General features: G+C 36.6%; 1 protein-coding gene across 1 annotated transcript; it reads right to left on the bottom strand.

The window, feature by feature from the left end:
• Positions 1 to 1093: 1093 nt before the first annotated feature.
• Positions 1094 to 17971, bottom strand: LOC139184101 (arylacetamide deacetylase-like). Its single transcript, XM_070793131.1, has 4 exons — positions 17613 to 17971; positions 11690 to 11993; positions 7491 to 7556; positions 1094 to 4387 (listed from the first exon to the last, which is right to left on the bottom strand). The coding sequence occupies exons 1-4, from the start codon at positions 17751 to 17753 to the stop codon at positions 4320 to 4322; spliced, it is 579 nt and encodes a 192-aa protein (XP_070649232.1). The 5' UTR covers positions 17754 to 17971; the 3' UTR covers positions 1094 to 4319.
• Between the last annotated feature and the right edge of the window lie 348 nt (positions 17972 to 18319).

Below are 18319 nucleotides of genomic sequence, written 5' to 3' on the forward strand. Positions count from 1 at the left end.
AATGAACATTGGGGTGTATGTTTCTTTTTGAAACATTATGGTTTTCTCAGGATGTATGCCCAATAGTGGAATTGTTGGATCACATGGTAGTTTTATTCCTAGCTTTTTAAGGAATCTCCATACTGTTCTCCATAGTGGCTATATCAATTTATATCCCCACCAGCTGTGCAATATAGTTTTCTTTTCTCCACATCTTCTCCAGCATTTATTGTTTATAGATTTTTTGATGGTCATTCTGACTGGTATGAGGTAATACCTCATTTGACTTGCATTCTCTAATAATGAGCAATGTTGAAAATCTTTTCATGTGTTTATTGGCCATTTGTATATCTTCTTTGGCAAAATGTTTGTTTAGGTTTTCTGCCCATTTTTTGATTGGGTTGTTTTTCTGATATTGATCTGCATGTTTATTTTGGAGTTTAATTCTTTGTCAGTTGCTTCATTTGCAATTAATTTCCCCCATTCTGATGGTTACCTTTTCATCTTGTTTATAGTTTCCTTTGCTGTGCAAAAGATTTAAGTTAAATTAGGTCCCATTTGTTTTGTTTTTATTTCCATTACTCTAGGAGGTGGGTCAAAGAGGATCTTGCTGTGATTTATATCAACATGTTCTGCCTGTTTTCCTCTAAGAGTTTTATAGTTTCTGGTCTTACATTTAGATCTTTAATTCATTTAGAGTTTATTTTCATGTAAAGTGTTAGGAAGTGTTCTAATTTTATTCTTTTACACACAGATATCCAGTTTCCCCAGGACCATTTATTGAAGAGGCTGTTTTTTCTCCATTGTATATTTCTTGCCTCCTTCATCAAAGATAAGGTGCCCATAGGTGCATGTATTGATCTCTGGGATTTCTATCATGTTCCATTGATCTATATATGTTTTTGTGCCAGAAAAATACTATCTTGATGACTATAGCTTTGTAGTGATAGACTTTATAACTTAGTCCCCAAGATGATAGCTTACACCTTGTCTTGGAATCCTGGACGAGCCCCCAAGATGATAGATGAAAGCGTATGGTGTTCCGCTGAATTTGTGGTCTCTGAAGGAAAAGCTTTAACTCCAGGACCAAAGACAGTCTAAATCACCCAGACCATTGTGTTGTAGAAATTTTATTAAAGTAATAGTGACAGAAAAAGCTTCTGACATAGACATCAGAAGGGGGTAGAAAGATTACTCGTCTTGCTAGTTTTAAGTAGGGAATTATATACTTTTCTGCTAGCTGTTGAGAATAGAAAAAAGAAACGCCACAAGACTGAGAGAGTTGCATCAGGCTTCTCTCCTACAACATACATATCTGCACAAGGGGCGTGGACAAAACATCTCTGGGTGAGATATATTGTATAAGTCTTGAAAGAAAGCAGAACTCCAAACAAGACACATAGTTTCATTAACATAGCTTAAAAAATATTTTTTTTTCATGAGTAAGATGTGTTGTTTTGGGGGGCAGTTAGTAGCTCAAGGTTGGAAAAAAGTCACTTTCAGGTAGAACCTATTGTCATCATAGTAATACAGGATTAAAGGAGCCTCCTAAATCCTGACTAAAGTGGAAGCGAAGGAATACAGGGGAAAAAAAAAAAAAAAAGGTCTGCCGCTTGCAGCTTTCTCCCTCCTGTGGCCTGGAGACCTCTGGCCTCCCTAGGAGACCTGCCTAGCAGTTAACTCTTTCAGTAGTATAGTTTGAAGTCAGGCAGGTTGATTCCTCTGGCTCTGTTTTTCTTTCTCAAGATTGTTTTTTGCTGTTTGGGGTCTTCAGTGTTTCCAAACAAATTGTAAAAACTTTTTGTTCTAGTTCTGTGAAAAATGTCATTGGTAACTTGATAGGGATTACGTTGAATCTGCAGATTGCTTTGGGGAGTATATTCATTTTGACAATATCGAGTCTTCTGATCCAAGAACATAATATATCTCTTCTTCTGTTTGTGTCATCTTTGATGTCTTTCATCAGTGTCTTATAGTTTTCTGCATAGAGGTCTTTTGTCTCCTTAGGTAGGTTTATTCCTAGATATTTTATTCTTTTTGTTGCAGTAGTGGATGGGATTGTTGTCTTAATTTCTCCTTCTGACATGATAGTATACCTAGAAAATCCTAAATTACTAGAGCCAATCGATGAATTTAGTAAAGTCACAAGATATAAAATTAATACACAGAAATCGCTTGCATTTCTATAAATTAACAATGAAAAATCTTTTCTTTCTTTTCTAAGTCTTTTTTCCCTCAACAGAGACTTAACTCTGAGAGCTTGTTTGTGGCCACATGCCCAATCTCAAACCCAGAGGCTGGTGCAGAGCAGCAATACAGTACATGTTTGTTCAATAAATAAAACTTTCTTTAACTGCCAAGGAATTACAACACCTCTTTTGCAAAGAATTTAAAACTCTTTTCACTGTTTGCTTTCTTTTTAGTATCTTCTCTAATAATAAGTTGTAATTACACATATAATGAAATATTCAATTATAAATAGGATAGTAAAATGTATATGGAATATATCTAAATATGTAAGCAAACATTTAAAATATACTCCCAAATGTTTCTTCAGAGCCAAAGATAACTTACTTGAAATACCCACACTCTGCACTTAAATGTACATATATTTATAACTCAATTTAAAGAGAAAATGTGTAAAAATAAACTTTCTAATAAACTGTATCCGTAATAAAAATGAGTTAAGAAGAATCTATATCCTTCTTATTAGAACTATATGAACCACAAATGCCATTTATGTAATTAAACTTTTCCTAGTATAAACATTAATTAAAAGTAAAAACAGTTTAAATTAATTTTTTAACATGCAATTATTAATATAAAAATACTAAGATATTTTTCTAACAAGCCTTCATAAAATTATGATTGCAAATATAGAATCATACATGCAAATTTTTTAAGAATACTTAAGAGTTTTCAAATTTTGCAGAATGCACTCACATTTTGTCAAAATATAAAATGACCATCTCAAAAGAAAATGACAACTCAGCAATGGAAGATTAATTTCTTTACAATACATAACATTGCTACAAATTGATAATAAAAATAGCAGTGACAGTAGATATATAGAGAAAAATTATGAACAGCTATGGGAAAATAAATACGCCATAACCATATCTCACACATAATGGCAAAAATGCAAATTGGTCCCCAATATTTATTCTCTTTAGCCTTAGTGCATTTAATTCTCTCTGAAATCTTCCATATCTTTCTCTCTCTCTTTGATGTACTCTACTTCTTTATACCTATCTATTGTTCTAATATTCACTTCAGTTGAGTTTGATATGTTGTTAAAGCCATCTTTTAGGTTTTAATCTTCAACTGTTAATCTTCCAAGTAGTCAAGAATAATGGTGACCATGTAAATTTCAAACATCAGGAAACCATACAATTCATTGAGTATAACAAATAATACTACACAATCTCAAACTCCAAATTACCTGTGAATAGAAAAGTAAGCTCTATATTACAGCAGAATTATTTCAAAAGCTCTTGTCAAAACTTTACAGAGAATGGGAAATGTGAGAGTATGTATGAAAAAACTACACAAAAGAGAGAATAAAATGAAGGGACTGAGACTGAAGTAAAAATTACCTACTTCCTCAAAAGAGAAAGAATATCCCAAAGTAGAAAATTCTGTAAGAGTCATAGTAGATGTTTATTGCTGATGTTCAGTCGCTAAATTGTGTCTGATTCTTTGCAACCCCATGTACTGAAGCACATCAGGTTTCCCTGTCCTTTACTACTTCCCAGCAATTGCCCAATTTCACATCCATTGAGATAGTGATGCTATCTAACCATCTTATCATCTGCTGCCTTCTCCTCCTTTTGTCTTCTGTCTTTCCCAGCATGAGGGTCTTTCCCAATGAGTTGGCTCTTTGCATCAGATGGCCAAAGTATTGAAGCTTCAGCTGCAGCATCAGTCCTGCTAATGAATATTCAGGATTGATTTCCTTTAGGATTAACTGGTTTGATCTCCTTGTAGTCCAAGGGACTCTAAAGAGTCTTCTCCAGCCCCATGATTCAAAAGAATTAATTATTCAGCACTCAGCCTTCTTTATGGTTCAACTCTTACCATCGGTAATGACTACTGGAGAAACCATAGCTTCGACTATATGGACCTTTGTCGGCAAAGTGACGTCTCTGCTTTCTAATACACTGTTTAGGTTTGTCATAGCTTTCCTCCCAAGGAGCAAGCATCTTTTAATTTCATGGCTGCAGAGACAGTTCTCAGTGATTTTGGAACCCAAGAAAATAAAATCTGTCACTGCTTCCACTTTTTTAAGTAGATCATAGAACTTACTCAAATGAAGAGACTTAATAAAATATGCACACTGCTCATTTTGGTTGAGAACTGGGGAGGAAGAGGAGATGAAACAGAGAGGGTTTATAGCTCAGGGAATAATCTGAAAAAGAAAGGATAATGTTGGTAAATATTTTCTAACTTTTCTTGTTTATATGAAGTATAAAATTTTCCATTAATTTTATAAACTTTTCTAAATTTTAATTTTCTAAACACCTGTATGCATATCTATTTTAATAGCTTTTTATTTGGTTATTTTAAATTACCTAAGTCATATGAAACAATAATAATTTATGTCTTTTCCAGTTTTTTTATTTTTAAATTTTATTTTCTTATCTAATTGAGATGGATAGGATATACACAGAAAAAGAAATATAGTAAAGGTAATAATATTCATAAGTTCTATTTAATTTTGATATTATCATGAAGTTAATTTTGGATTATAATAACTTGTTTAGTCATATAAATCTATTACTATTACATGAATATTGTTTAAAGGTCAAAAAGTGAATGTGAACTTTTATTTCTCTTTGAGATATTTAGAGACAAGCATATGATTTTTCTCATTACTACTAACAAAGATACTGAATAATTCCTTTATTCCTAATATTAATATAAACACTTCTTAGTTATGATATATTGTTCTTATACTCTGCTAATGTATTCTCTTTGCTTATATGTTTTTTCATTTGTTATGCATAAGTAAATTCAATCTGTAGGTTCTCCTTTCCTACTATCCTTCTAGTTTTGATGTAACTATCTCATAAAATGAATACGGAAATGTTTCCTTTTTAGATCATCCCAGTAACACTGCTTTTTTTCTGATCAGTCAGAATTATTTTTAAATTTCTGGTATGGTAATATATATTGAAAATACATTTTAGATTCAATTTATTTTGCTGTTGGAATTTCTCAGTGGCTTAGCGGTAAAGAATCCACCTGCAATGCAGGAGACACAGGAGACATTGTCTTAATTCCTGGGTCAAGAATATTCCCCTGGAGGATGGCACAGTAACCCACTCCAGTATTATTGCCTGGAGAATCCCCATGGACAGAGGAGCCTGGTGGGCTACAGTCAATGCAGTCGCAAACAGTAGGATACGACTGAGCGACTAAGCACAGAACGTTCATTCATTTCTATCTGGTGTATTTTTCTTATCAATTAGGATACATAGAGGCCCAGCAATCCCACTGCTGGACATATACCCTGCAGAAGCCAGAATTGAAAGAGTCACATGTACCCCAATGTTCGTTGCAGCACTATTTACAATAGCTGGGACATGGAAGCAACATAGATGTTCATCGGCAGATGAATGGATAAGAAAGTTGTGGTTATTTACACACAATTCAATATTACTCAGCTATAAAAAGAAACACATTTGAGTCAGTTCTAATGAGGTAGATAAACCTGGAGCCTACTATATACAGTGAAGTAAGTCAGAAAGAGAAAAATAAATACTATATATTAATGCCTATATATGGAATTTAGAAAGAGAGTACCAATGATCCTACATGCAGGGTAGAAAAGGAGACAAGACATAAAGAACAGACTTTTGGACTCAGTGGGAGAAGGTGAGGATGGGATGATTTAAGAGAATAACATTGAAACAGGTACATCACCATATGTAAACTAGATGACCAGTGCCAGTTCGATGCACGAAGCAGGGCACCCAAAGCCAGTGCTCTGGGACAACCCAGAGGGATAGGGTGGGGAAGGAGATGGGAGGGGGATTCAGGATGGATGGGACACATGTATACCTGTGGCTGATTCATTTTGATGTATGGGAAAAACTATCACAATATTGTAAAGTAATTATCCTCCAACTAAAATAAATTAAAAAAAAAACTCAACTCTTGAACTAGCTAAGTAAACAAACAAACCAAAAAAGGGGGGAAAAACTTTTTGTAGCCATTGCAAGGATGATTTTGGAGGTGTCCACTACTTGGTCAATTGCATACTGAGTCTGTGGTAGAACTGAAATGTTGTTATCCAGTGGCATCCTTTGGGACTTGTAATAAGCATTTTTTTCCCCCTTTTCTCTGTATTTTGGTGTTTCAACATCTGAGGTCTTTCTTGTCATGGAGGGACTACCCCTCTCGGAGTCAGCTAATACAGAGAGATAAGCCACCAACTTGGCTGTGAACACATTTTTCATATACAAACCAATCAGTTCAGAATTCATTCCCTTGAAGTCTCTTTATCTTAATCACCCCAGGGCCTAATCATCTAATCACCTAATCACTACAGGGCCAAGTACCAGCCAGAGACAGCCCCTATACCCAACTGTGCCCTGAAATTATTCAAATTAGCCAATCCTAACCTTGCTTATCCTGCCTTGCCTATATTCTTTCCCATGGAAACCACAATAAAGCTCTGGTCCATATTTCCCTCTGCTCTCTCTGCATCCTGGTCAACTCTGGTGCTTCCACGTGTGGTACCTGCATGGTGTGACATGCCTCCTCCTCATGGCACCTGTGAGAAACTCTTTTAATTGGCAGTCATCTCCTGATCTCTTTGCCATAGAAGAAGAATAATAAAATCTATGCTTTCAAGTCAGATTATAGATTCAAAACCTACCTTGTAAAAGAGAATTGCTTTCCTGTACCTGGGCTATGGGACAAATAGCTCCTGCCACAGAAGGCAGCCTGATAACCTAAGATATGTGCTACTTACTATGGCACTTACAATGTCAGAGAAATCTCAAGTAGGAATCTCTGGGTTTGTGCTTTATAAACACTTTTGTCCCTGAACTTTCCTCTACTTTTCCCCTCAACCTACTGGAATGGGTTGCCATTGCCTTCTCCCATTCATAATTTAGAAAGAGTAATTACACATTTCATTTAGCAGTTTGAGGCATATGTGCCTAAAAGTTTTCTTCAGACATCTTGGCTACTGCCCTAGTGAAGACAAAACTTCTTGGGGGACCATGAGAAGAGGAGTAACATGATCTTTCATTTTAAAAAAGATCATTCTGTTTGACATCTTGCAAATTGATTCTAAGGATTCAAAATGAAAAAGGAGAGAGAAATTATAATCCTATTGGACTATTTCCAGCAAAAATTGATAGTGATTTAGATCAGAATGTTAGCAATGGAAATAAGAATAAAAAAAGGGTTGGATACAGGATATATTTTGGCTAAGAGGATTTAATAATGATATCTGTGACAGAAAAAAAAGAGACAAATAATAGTGAATTTTTGTTTACCTGTTTTGGTTTTACTCTGCTTTTGTTTGTTTTTGCCTTGAATAACTGGAAAAAAGGAGTTGCTGTCTGCAGAAATGAGAAAGATGAAGATCAGCAATTATTTGACAGAAGATCATAACTTTAAGTTTGAGGCATTTATTTAAATCCAACTGGGATTGTAAAGTACGTATATAGATGTATATGTATACCTAATCTGGAGTTAAGAAGATTCAGACCAGAGATGTGAATTGGGATTTCAGTTTACAGATTATTGAAAGCCATGAGACTAGCTGATATCACCAGAGAAGAAAGCATGGGTTAAAAAAAGAAATAAATAAAACACGCAAATGCAGAAACACTCCACTAAGAGATCAAGAAAAAAGACAGATGAGAAAATGTAATAAGGAATCTCCACACTGTTCTCCATAGTGGCTGTACTAGTTTGCATTCCCACCAACAGTGTAAGAGGGTTCCCTTTTCTCCACACCCTCTCCAGCATTTATTATTTGTAGACTTTTGGATCGCAGCCATTCTGACTGGTGTGAAATGGTACCTCGTAGTGGTTTTGATTTGCATTTCTCTGATAATGAGTGATGTTGAGCATCTTTTCATGTGTTTGTTAGCCATCTGTTGGGAGAATGGCATTGAAACATATAAAATATCATGTATGAAACAAGATGCCAGTCCAGGTTCAATGCACGATACTGGATGCTTGGGGCTGGTGCACTGGGACGACCCAGAGGGATGGTATGGGGAGGGAGGAGGGAGGAGGGTTCAAGATGGGGAACACATGTATACCTGTAGTGGATTCATTTTGATATTTGGCAAAACTAATACAATTATGTAAAGTTTAAAAATAAAATAAAATTAATTAAAAAAAAAAGAAAATGTAATAGAGAGCAAGAGATAGAAGCTCGGGGTGTATACAAGAAAGTGATCATAATGATTGACTGAAGAACTAAATCTGAATAAGGAAGGAAAAATACGTGCAGAATGAAGAAATTTAAAATGCTGATATAATTCAAGTACATGGTAATTAGGAGTATTAGTGAGAGTGACCTGGTATGACAGCAGGTTACAGTCAGATAATAGCCTATTTGATACTGAGATTATAGGGTGCAGTTTCGGTTAGTAACAAAGTCTAAGTCATGATCATAAGAGCAAAAGGTTTATGCAGAGTAAAAGCCAACATTATCAGGGAGAAGGAAAGTCAAACAATTTACAGTTCACAATGTTAGTTGTATCATCTATATAGATTTTGAAATCCCCAATTGTAATAGTGGAGATAGTGACAGTGACTTTAAAGGTGAAATCTTTGAGACATTAGAGTCAGTGATGCAGAAGTTGGCAGGTGACTACATAATGGAAACGTAACTGATGATAGAGTCTACTACCATGATATGAGAGGCTGTAGGGAGAGAGAATAGTCTGGTAGCATCAGTGAACAAGGAAGATACTTATGGTTTGATCAATGTGGGAGGGAAAATAGAAGCCTGGTCCTCAATTAAGTACTACATCTCAGATGACAGTTAATAGAAGGCACAGATAAAATCTTATGGATATCCATTCATGATGATCCAAGAGTTCCAGAGAACTCAGTGGAAAGATTATAGGAATTGAGAAGGGGTTGTGGAAAGGGGAGAATCAGGGACAGGGAATACGTTACAGAGATTAAGGGGTGAAAAATGAAAGTGATTGAGAGTGAGGACAGATGTAGAGAGGGGTAAAGATCAATTAATAATAGCCAGTTACCCCTTCCCCTGTGATCTTCCCAACCCAGGAATTGAACCAGGGTCTCCTGCATTGCAGGAAGGTTCTTTACCAACTGAGCTATCAGCGAAGCCCAAGACGTCATCAGGACACCAATTCTCTTATTCATCCTATTGTACTTGGTAAAAACCAAAAGTGGGGATCTAGATGGACTTTTGTAATAGAAACTTAAGCTGAGAATAGATAATTCTTTTGTTGCTGTTGCTTTGTTAGTTATTGATCCCTCCGTCTGCTATAACTTTAGGCTGGAAATCTGAGACACATGCAACTGACATCAATTTGTTGCATCATTATTATTTATATAGCTTTAAAAAAGTACCTTGTGTCATATGTTATGTCCATATTTAAATATATCTTTATATTCCAAATTAAGACTATATCCCTACCTGGTAATTAACATACATTGTTTTGATTTATGGGTAGGTGGTTTGAAGGAGGTAAAAGAGTGGGACATACAGATACAAGTAAAAAAGTCCTCTTCAACTGAGACACAAATATTACAGTACACAAGTATCCCAATGGTGCTCCATTTGGAACCATAAGTATGGTTCATTTATATTTCTGTCTCATGTAATACATTACAACAATATTCCTGTGCATTTTCCAAAAGTAATTTAAACCATTTATTCCTACAGAATTTGTGGCCTAACTACCAGTTGTTTACTCAATTCTCTCTCACAGATTTACGTAAAAAAACAAATATTAATTTTGTTCAGGACATTGTGCCCAGGTTAAAAAAGATATTACTCCTTAAGCAACCTTGACAGTTATGTGTGTCCATGTGAAATACAGTTCTGTAAAATGAAACATAAAATGAGACATATGTTGGGTAGGACTTGTAGAAATGCTATTGTTTTTCTTGATAAAAACAGAAATGAAAGTTTCTGATTCTCCCATTCCCCTAACCCGCACCTCTTTCTGCCTGATAATAGCTGAGGAGGAATGGAAAGAAGCCTTGACTTCTGATGGTTGGGAGGAGATGCCATACTAGTCCTGAGCTGCCTCCCTCAGTATTTCTCCAAAATTATCAAACATTACATAATTTATGGTCATTACTGTTTATTCGCTATAGTCTATGCTATAGACTGAATGTGTCCCCCAAGTTTCTTATGTTGAAACCCTGCCTTCTCTGTGATTGTATTAGGAAGTGAAGTGAAGACTTTGAGAAGTAATTAGGATTAGATGAGTTCATGAGAGTGGAGTCCTCATGAATGAAATGAGTGCCCTTATAAGAGTCATAGAAAAGCCTGCTTCCTCTCTTTGTTCTCTGTCACGGAAATCACAGTGTGCAATGCAGAAGAGGGCTCTCACCAGAATCTGACCATATTGACACTCTGAACCTCCCAAACTGTAAGCAATAAATTTCTATTGTTTTGTAAGCCACCAACTCTATTGTTACAGCAGCCCAAGTTGACTAAGACAGTCCAATAACATAGCAATTTTGTTTGTCACTCTACTAACTTCATATAGACACAAGAACTTTAGAGCTCAAAATTTTCAGTTTGGTTTTGTGATTTCCTCTATGTCCTGGGCTTCACTCATCATTGCTACATGTAGAGTTACTGCCTCCCACTTAAATGCCCCTTATTTGTCAAAAGAATAGAGCTGCTTTTTCCTAAAATGCCTATGAGATCATTGGCACTGATTCTGGTATCTGAGCACAGGAAGAAGTTTGCATTAAGAAGTGAATTTTGCAGTGATAAACACATGATGTTGTATTGAGGCTAACACTCTGAAAAAATAATTGGCAAGAAAATATGATTGCCTATAAGGCGGCATTTCAGGACTCCAAATCCATGCCAACTGAAGCTCTAGCATTTCACAAACCAGATGTATTCCTTTAAGCTTTCTTCTCAATAGTAATACTATTAGACAAAAAACTAGGGCTATAAATTAGAGTTATAAGAAATGACTAACAGCAGCAAGAAAAAATATAGAATATAAATATTAGTTAAGGTACAGAGATGAGTAAACAACATTTAGAATAAGGGATAGAGAAGAATCTGCTGAGTTAAAAAGACAAACAAAATACAATGGTTATGAGAACCTTGGAAAGGTCACAGATAATCAAATATCAATGCAAACACAACCTTTTCTCACTAATTTGTTTCCTACTCTAAGGTTTATATATTTTTATGAACCACTGTTCAGATATTTTACTATAAATTTTCACTTAACCAACTCATATACTGATTTTCTATTCTATATCTGATTTTAAACCCACAATAAATAAGTGCTCCATGGAATCCATCCTCAGTGTGGTTATGGGTCACCCTAACTCCCACGTTCTGGAGTCTAGTGACGTACATGATTCCATCATCTCTTAATATATCATACTGACAGGTGATGACATAGGTCAGGGGCAGATTACGCAATTTGTTGTCATCAGCCAACAAGGGAGCTGCCCTCACATCTAGAAACCCTGGATACTTTTGCCAGCTTAGAATTACCATAAGTTGGACTGTTATAAAAATGCCCTTTCTTAAACTTCTCAGGGAGCAAAGAACTCCAATTAACAAATTTGAACAGATTGCTTGATTCCACTGGTACATGTTGATTGAAGAACATGGCTTTTTCAAGTGATCTGTCCGTGGTAAAGTATCCACTCCACAATCTGACCACGAATGATTTGGTCAGACCAAGAAAATTTGAGTTTTCCCGATATGATGGTAAATCCAGATCAAGAGACTGAAGGGCAGGATAAATTAAAGACTGGGTCTTGAGTTTGATCTTGACATCTGGGTCATCTATGAGCTGAAAATAATTTAAAGTTGATTAAATAGTAATTTCATTTAAAAATATATTTTAAATTTAAAAACAATAACTGATATGAGTTAAATTCAGAATCTCAAAAAGATCATCGGAAACAAGAAATATATCTCAAAGAACATTCCAATTTTCAATTATATCTAAGACTAGGTGTATTACTTAAATACTATGAACATAAACAGTGATAGAACCCAGGTCTCCTGCATCGCAGGTGGTACCATCTGAGCCAACAGGGAAGCCCACTACTTTCCTTATGGATGGGTAAAAAGGCCATCTAATCTGTGATTAAAAAGCAAAATATATACTCTTACTGCTAAGAATGGCAACCAGAGGAAATTGATATATTTTAAATAAAATTTTTATATACATGTTATTACATTAACAGAGAGTCCCTTGGACTGCAAGGAGCTCCAACCAGTCCATCCTAAATGAAATCAGTCCTGAATATTCATTGGAAGGACTGATGCTGAAACTGAAACTCCAATACTTTGGCCACCTAATGCAAAGAACTGACTCATTGGAAAAGACCCTGATGCTGGGAGGAGAGGAAGGCAGGAAGAGAAGGGGATGACAGAGGATGAGATGGTTGGATGGAATCACTGACTCGATGGACATGAGTTTGAGTAAGCTCTGGGAGTTAGTGATGGACAGGGAAGCCTGGTGGGCTGCAGTCCATGGGGTCACAAAGAGTCGGACAAGACTGAGTGACTGAACTGAACTGATATCAACAGGCAGTAACATTTAAGGAGAAGATCATGTCATTAGGAATTCTAATTCAATGCTGACACTAAACAACTAAATCCTAGGTAAAAGTCTAATTGATTTTAATGTTTAAGTGTTTCAAATATTCAGATTAGTGCATTAAGACAAATGTATCTATAAATTAATATGCATATATTTGGGGTGTACTAAAATTTTTCCATCAATAGGATGTATAACCCAAAATATTTGGGAACCAGTAATACTGAGCAGATGACACCACCCTTATGGCAGAAAGTGAAGAGAAACTAAAGAGCCTCCTGATGAAAGTGAAAGAGGAGAATGCAAAAGTTGGCTTAAAGCTCAACATTCAGAAAATGAAGATCATGGCATCTGGTCCCATCACTTCATGGGAAATAGATGGGGAAACAGTGTCAGACTTTATTTTTGGGGGCTCCCAAATCACTGCAGATGGTGACTGCAGCCATGAAATTAAAAGACGCTTACTCCTTGGAAGGAAAGGTATGACCAATGTAGATAGCATATTCAAAAGCAGAGACATTACTTTGCCAACAAAGGTCCATCTAGTCAAGGCTATGTTTTTTCCTGTGGTCATGTATGGATGTGAGAGTTGGACTGTGAAGAAGGCTGAACACCGAAGAATTGATGCTTTTGAAGTGTGGTGTTGGAGAAGACTCTTGAGAGTCCCTTGGACTGCAAGGACATCCAACCAGTCCATTCTGAAGGAGATCAGCCCTGGGATTTCTTTGGAAGGAATGATGCTAAAGCTGAAACTCCAATACTTTGGCCACCTCGTGCAAAGAGTTGACTCATTGGAAAAGACTCTGATGCTGAGAGGGATTGGGGGCAGGAGGAAAAGGGAACAACTGAGGATGAGATGGCTGGATGGCATCACCGACTCGATGGACTTGAGTCTGAATGAACTCCGGGAGTTGGTGATGGACAGGGAGGCCTGGCGTGCTGTGATTCATGGGGTCACAAAGAGTCGGACATGACTGAGCGACTGAAATGAACTGAACTGAATACTGAGCATGGGGCTTACCTGATGGCTTAGATGGTAAAGAACCTAACTGCAGGGCAGGAGACCCAGGTTTGATCCCTGGTGTGGGAAGATCCCCTGTAGGAGGGCATGGCAATCCACTCCAGAATTCTTGCCTGGAGAATCCCATTAAGAGAGGAGCCTGGCAGGCTGTAGTTTATAAGGCTGCACAGAGGCAGACACAACCGAAGCGATTCAGCAAGCACACACACAATATTAAGCATTGCATTTTAGGAGATGTTTCTATGTACATTTATATGGTTCCCACATTGAAATGGCCCAGAATGTCTCATAGATTAGCTTCTCTAACTGTGGTCCCTACATGCCTAGTACTCAAATGACCCAGGGATTTGTTAGAAATGAAAATTCTTAATCCTAGCCCAGACTCACTAAATTAAGTTGGGAGGAACCAGCAATGTGTGTTTTGTCATCTTTCGGGTGATTCTGATGCAAGGAAAAATTTGAGCTCCACTGGTGTAGATCATAAACAGTAATTATTGAAACCATATGTACTCTGGTGATGCTCAGAGTAAAGTATAATGGCTAGATGAAGTTCATTTCTGAAAACTTGATATAGAGTTGAAGACATCACAGGACCCTGACATTCTTTCCTTTGATATAAATATGACATTTTACACACACACAGGCATATGTGAGTGTACACACACACACACACACACAGGCCTGCAAAAGCAAATGGCAACAATGTTTATTTTATTTTATTTAGATCAAAGGAATTAGAACTAGTTAGTAGAATAAAATATTTAAAAGTTCATTACTAGATTATTTTATGTAAAAATAATTTCTGAATTTAAATAACCAGTTCAGTGTTTTATTTCATGTAAAATTACCACATTCCGTTTATCTTGGTACCTAGTATGAAGAATGCTGTTAGATTGTTAAAGGAGTGATAATTATTAAATGGCTTCCCTGGTGGTGCAGTAGTAAAGAATCTGCCTGCCAATGCAAGAGACACAAGAGAACGTGGGTTCCATCCCTGGGTCATGAATATCCTTTGGTGTTGGAAATGGCAACCTGCTCCAGTATTCTTGCCTGGAAAATCCCATGGAGAGAGCCTGGCGGGTTACAGTCAATGGGATCACAAAGAGTTAGACGTGACTGAGTGACTAAACACGCACAATTATTAAATAGGTAGCTCACAGGTGACTGATTTAGAGTGAGTTAAGGAGATCCAATGGCAACCCATTCCAGTGTTTTTGCCTGGAGAATCCCAGGGATGGGGGAGCCTGGTGGGCTGCCATCTATGGGGTTGCACAGAGTCAGACATGACTGAAGCAACCTAGCAGCAGCAGCAGCAGCAAGGAGATCCAACTAGTCCATTCTAAAGGAGATCAGTCCTGGGTGTTCATTGGAAGGACTGATGCTAAAGCTGAAACTCCAATACTTTGGCCACCTCATGCGAAGAGTTGACCAATTGGAAAAGACTCTGATGCTGGGATTGGGGACAGGAGGAGAAGGGGACGACAGAAGATGAGATGGCTGGATGGACATGAGTTCAAGTGAACTCCAGGAGTTGGTGATGGACAGGGAGGCCTGGCATGCTGCAATTCATGGGGTCACAAGGAGTCGGACATGACTGAGTGACTGAACTGAACTGAACTGAGAAGACATACAAAAATATTTTATACTTGACCAATTAATGAAAACTTTACAGATAGCCAAAATCGTGACCTGTAGATTTAAAAAAATAATAAACCTATATTTTATTTAAAAATTTTAATGAAGTATGGTTGATTTACAATATTGTTTTTGTTTCTGCTGTACAGCAAAGTGAATCAGTTATAAATATATATAATCTCCACTCTTTTTTAGACTCTTTTCCCATATAGGCCATTTTCAGAGTATTAAGTAGGATGCCCTGAGCTGTATAGTAGGTCCTCATTAGTTATCTATCTCATATGTAGTATTCTATACCAATCTCAATCTCCCAATTTATTCCTCCCCTTTCTTCCCCCTGGTAACCATAAGTCTGTTTTCTTCATCTGTGAATCTATTTCTGTTTAAAACATTATACTTTATAATTTTATAATTAAATATAACACATATGCTGCTGCTAAGCTGCTTCAGTCGTGTCCGACTCTGTGTGAACCCATAGATGGCAGCCCACCAGGTTCCCCCATCCCTGGGATTCTCCAGGCAAGAACACTGGAGTGGGTTGCCATTTCCTTCTCCAATGCATGAAAGTGAAAAGTGAAAGTGAAGTCACTCAGTTGTGTCTGACTCTTTGCGACCCCATGGACTGCAGCCTACCAGGTTCCTCTGCCCATGGGATTCTCCAGGCAAAAGTACTGGAGTGGGGTGCCATTCCTTATATACAACTATATAAGGCAGAAATGTGAAATGTAATAAATATGTTTAAGGGTCAGGGAATTCACCATGCTCTTGCACACCCTTCTTCCTCTCCAGTAACCATCAACCTATATTTTATTACATTCGATTTTATGTATTTCTTTAAAATTGCACTAGTTATATATATCAATGCAGTTAAACTGGTTAAGGCTTCCCAGCAGAGTGGTAAAGAATTAGCTTGCAATGCAGGAGATGCAAGAGACACAGATTTGACTCCTGGGTCAAAAAGATCCTCTCAAATAGGAAATGGCAGCCCACTTCAGTATTCTTGCCTGTAGAATTCCATGGACAGAGTATCCTGGTGGGCTACAGTCCATGAAATCGCAGAGTCGGACGTGACTGAGTACACACACACAGCTATTCCTAGGTAAGCAATAATTGTTACTGTGACTTTTAAAAACTTATTTTTTGTACATGAGATATGATTTTACTTCCTTAAGTAAACAAAAAAAAAATTGGAGAAGATTAAGTGCTATAGAGAAAATGACATTTTTTCCAAAGGCAAACAAGGACTACATGTGTACATAAATGTATTCACACACACACATAATTAATCCAAATAATAAAAGAAATCAAAACAATAAATCAAAATCAACCAAGAATAACTTTAAAAAATGACTTGAAGCTATATTCCACCAAAACTGATCCGAACCCAATAACGTGTACTATAAAATTACTAAAAATGGCCAAATCACTAATAAGAAAATAAAAATAAGACAAGCATCACACTTATTCAGAGCTACATTAAACTCCAGAAAAGTGCTGAAACTAAAAAAAATATATGCAAGAGATGTTGAGCCAAGGGTTTAATACCCAGACTGTCTATGAATTATTTTTGTTTTGTTTTTGCTGCAGGGAGGCAATTCACAACAAAGTCAAAGGAGCGAATTATATGGCTTTATTTCCAAGTAATTAGACTCATTAGAAAAGAACCTCAAGTCTTTGAGGACCACCCATGAACAGGAGGTAGTGAGCCAGCCATGCGGGATCCTATCACTCAGCAACTAAACCCTTCAACTGGAAACCGGGTTCCTTGTTTCCCCTGGGTTTATATCAGCTGACTTGTTCACAGGTATTTCAGTAAGAAAGGATTTGCACATCTGAATACAAGGTTACTGTATCGAATTCTGTAACTAATCAGTGTTGCTCAATTCTACCATTTCTGAAGTTCAAAATGCTTCATTCTGGCAGCACTCATGCCATGAAACTCACAATAAGACTTTTTGTCTTTCTTAGCCAGTCTATTTTGTCTTCTAGTATTTAAAATGGAAACTCCTTGACTACTCCCTCCATATTCATTCTGTTCGGGCTCTGCATTAAGCAATAGATAAAATATTAAAAAGGTCTTAAAACCAGCAAGCAAACTTTGAGTAAAATTTCCAAAACAGCAGAAATTATTTAAAAAATAATAAAGATAATTATTTTCTCCTGATTAAACTTCTAAACATTCAGAGTCAATAAAAGTTTATACTTACCAAATGTGTCATAGTTTTCAAACACGTTGTTACCCACATTAATTTCCACAGCTCCTCAATATTATCCGGGAGAGGTGTGTAAACATAATATGCCCCAAGGACCCCCACGATCAGAAGCAAAATCGTCTTTCTTCCCATCATGTTTTCCAACTGCACATTCTACTTGGCAGCAAAGCAAATACACTTCTGAAATATTTGAATGTTGAAATTTCATAACAGTTTTTGGATTTATCAAAAAGTGTTATCTTACTTCTTAGACACAAATTCCATTGGTCCAATTGTCATTCTGCAAGCTGCTGGGAAATAATTAACTCAGAAAAAGTACAAAGAACTCTGTGAAATCCATACTCATATTATCTGCAGGTTCTGCCAAGTACAACAGCCTTATAATATTGCTAGGCAGTCAGTAAACAAGCATTTGTTGCTCAATTACTTGTTGGGGAGTACTTTAACCATTAGAGAAAAGGCCACAGGAAATATAAGAAACTCAGTGTATGCTTCAAATAACAAATCTCAGAGTGGGGGAGAAAAAATATGTTTAAACTATTGAGAGCTTTTACGAAGTATGATAGATATGGTCACTTGTATCTTATATTACTTTTACTGTCTTGATACAAATAAAATTATTAGTGAAAAATGCTAAATAGGTTAAAGTTATACAATTTTTTCCAATGCAACATAAAACCTTATATTCAAACAACTTCAGC

The sequence above is a fragment of the Bos indicus genome, chromosome 1, assembly GCF_029378745.1.
Source record: "Bos indicus isolate NIAB-ARS_2022 breed Sahiwal x Tharparkar chromosome 1, NIAB-ARS_B.indTharparkar_mat_pri_1.0, whole genome shotgun sequence".
NCBI classification, from domain to species: Eukaryota; Metazoa; Chordata; class Mammalia; order Artiodactyla; family Bovidae; genus Bos; species Bos indicus.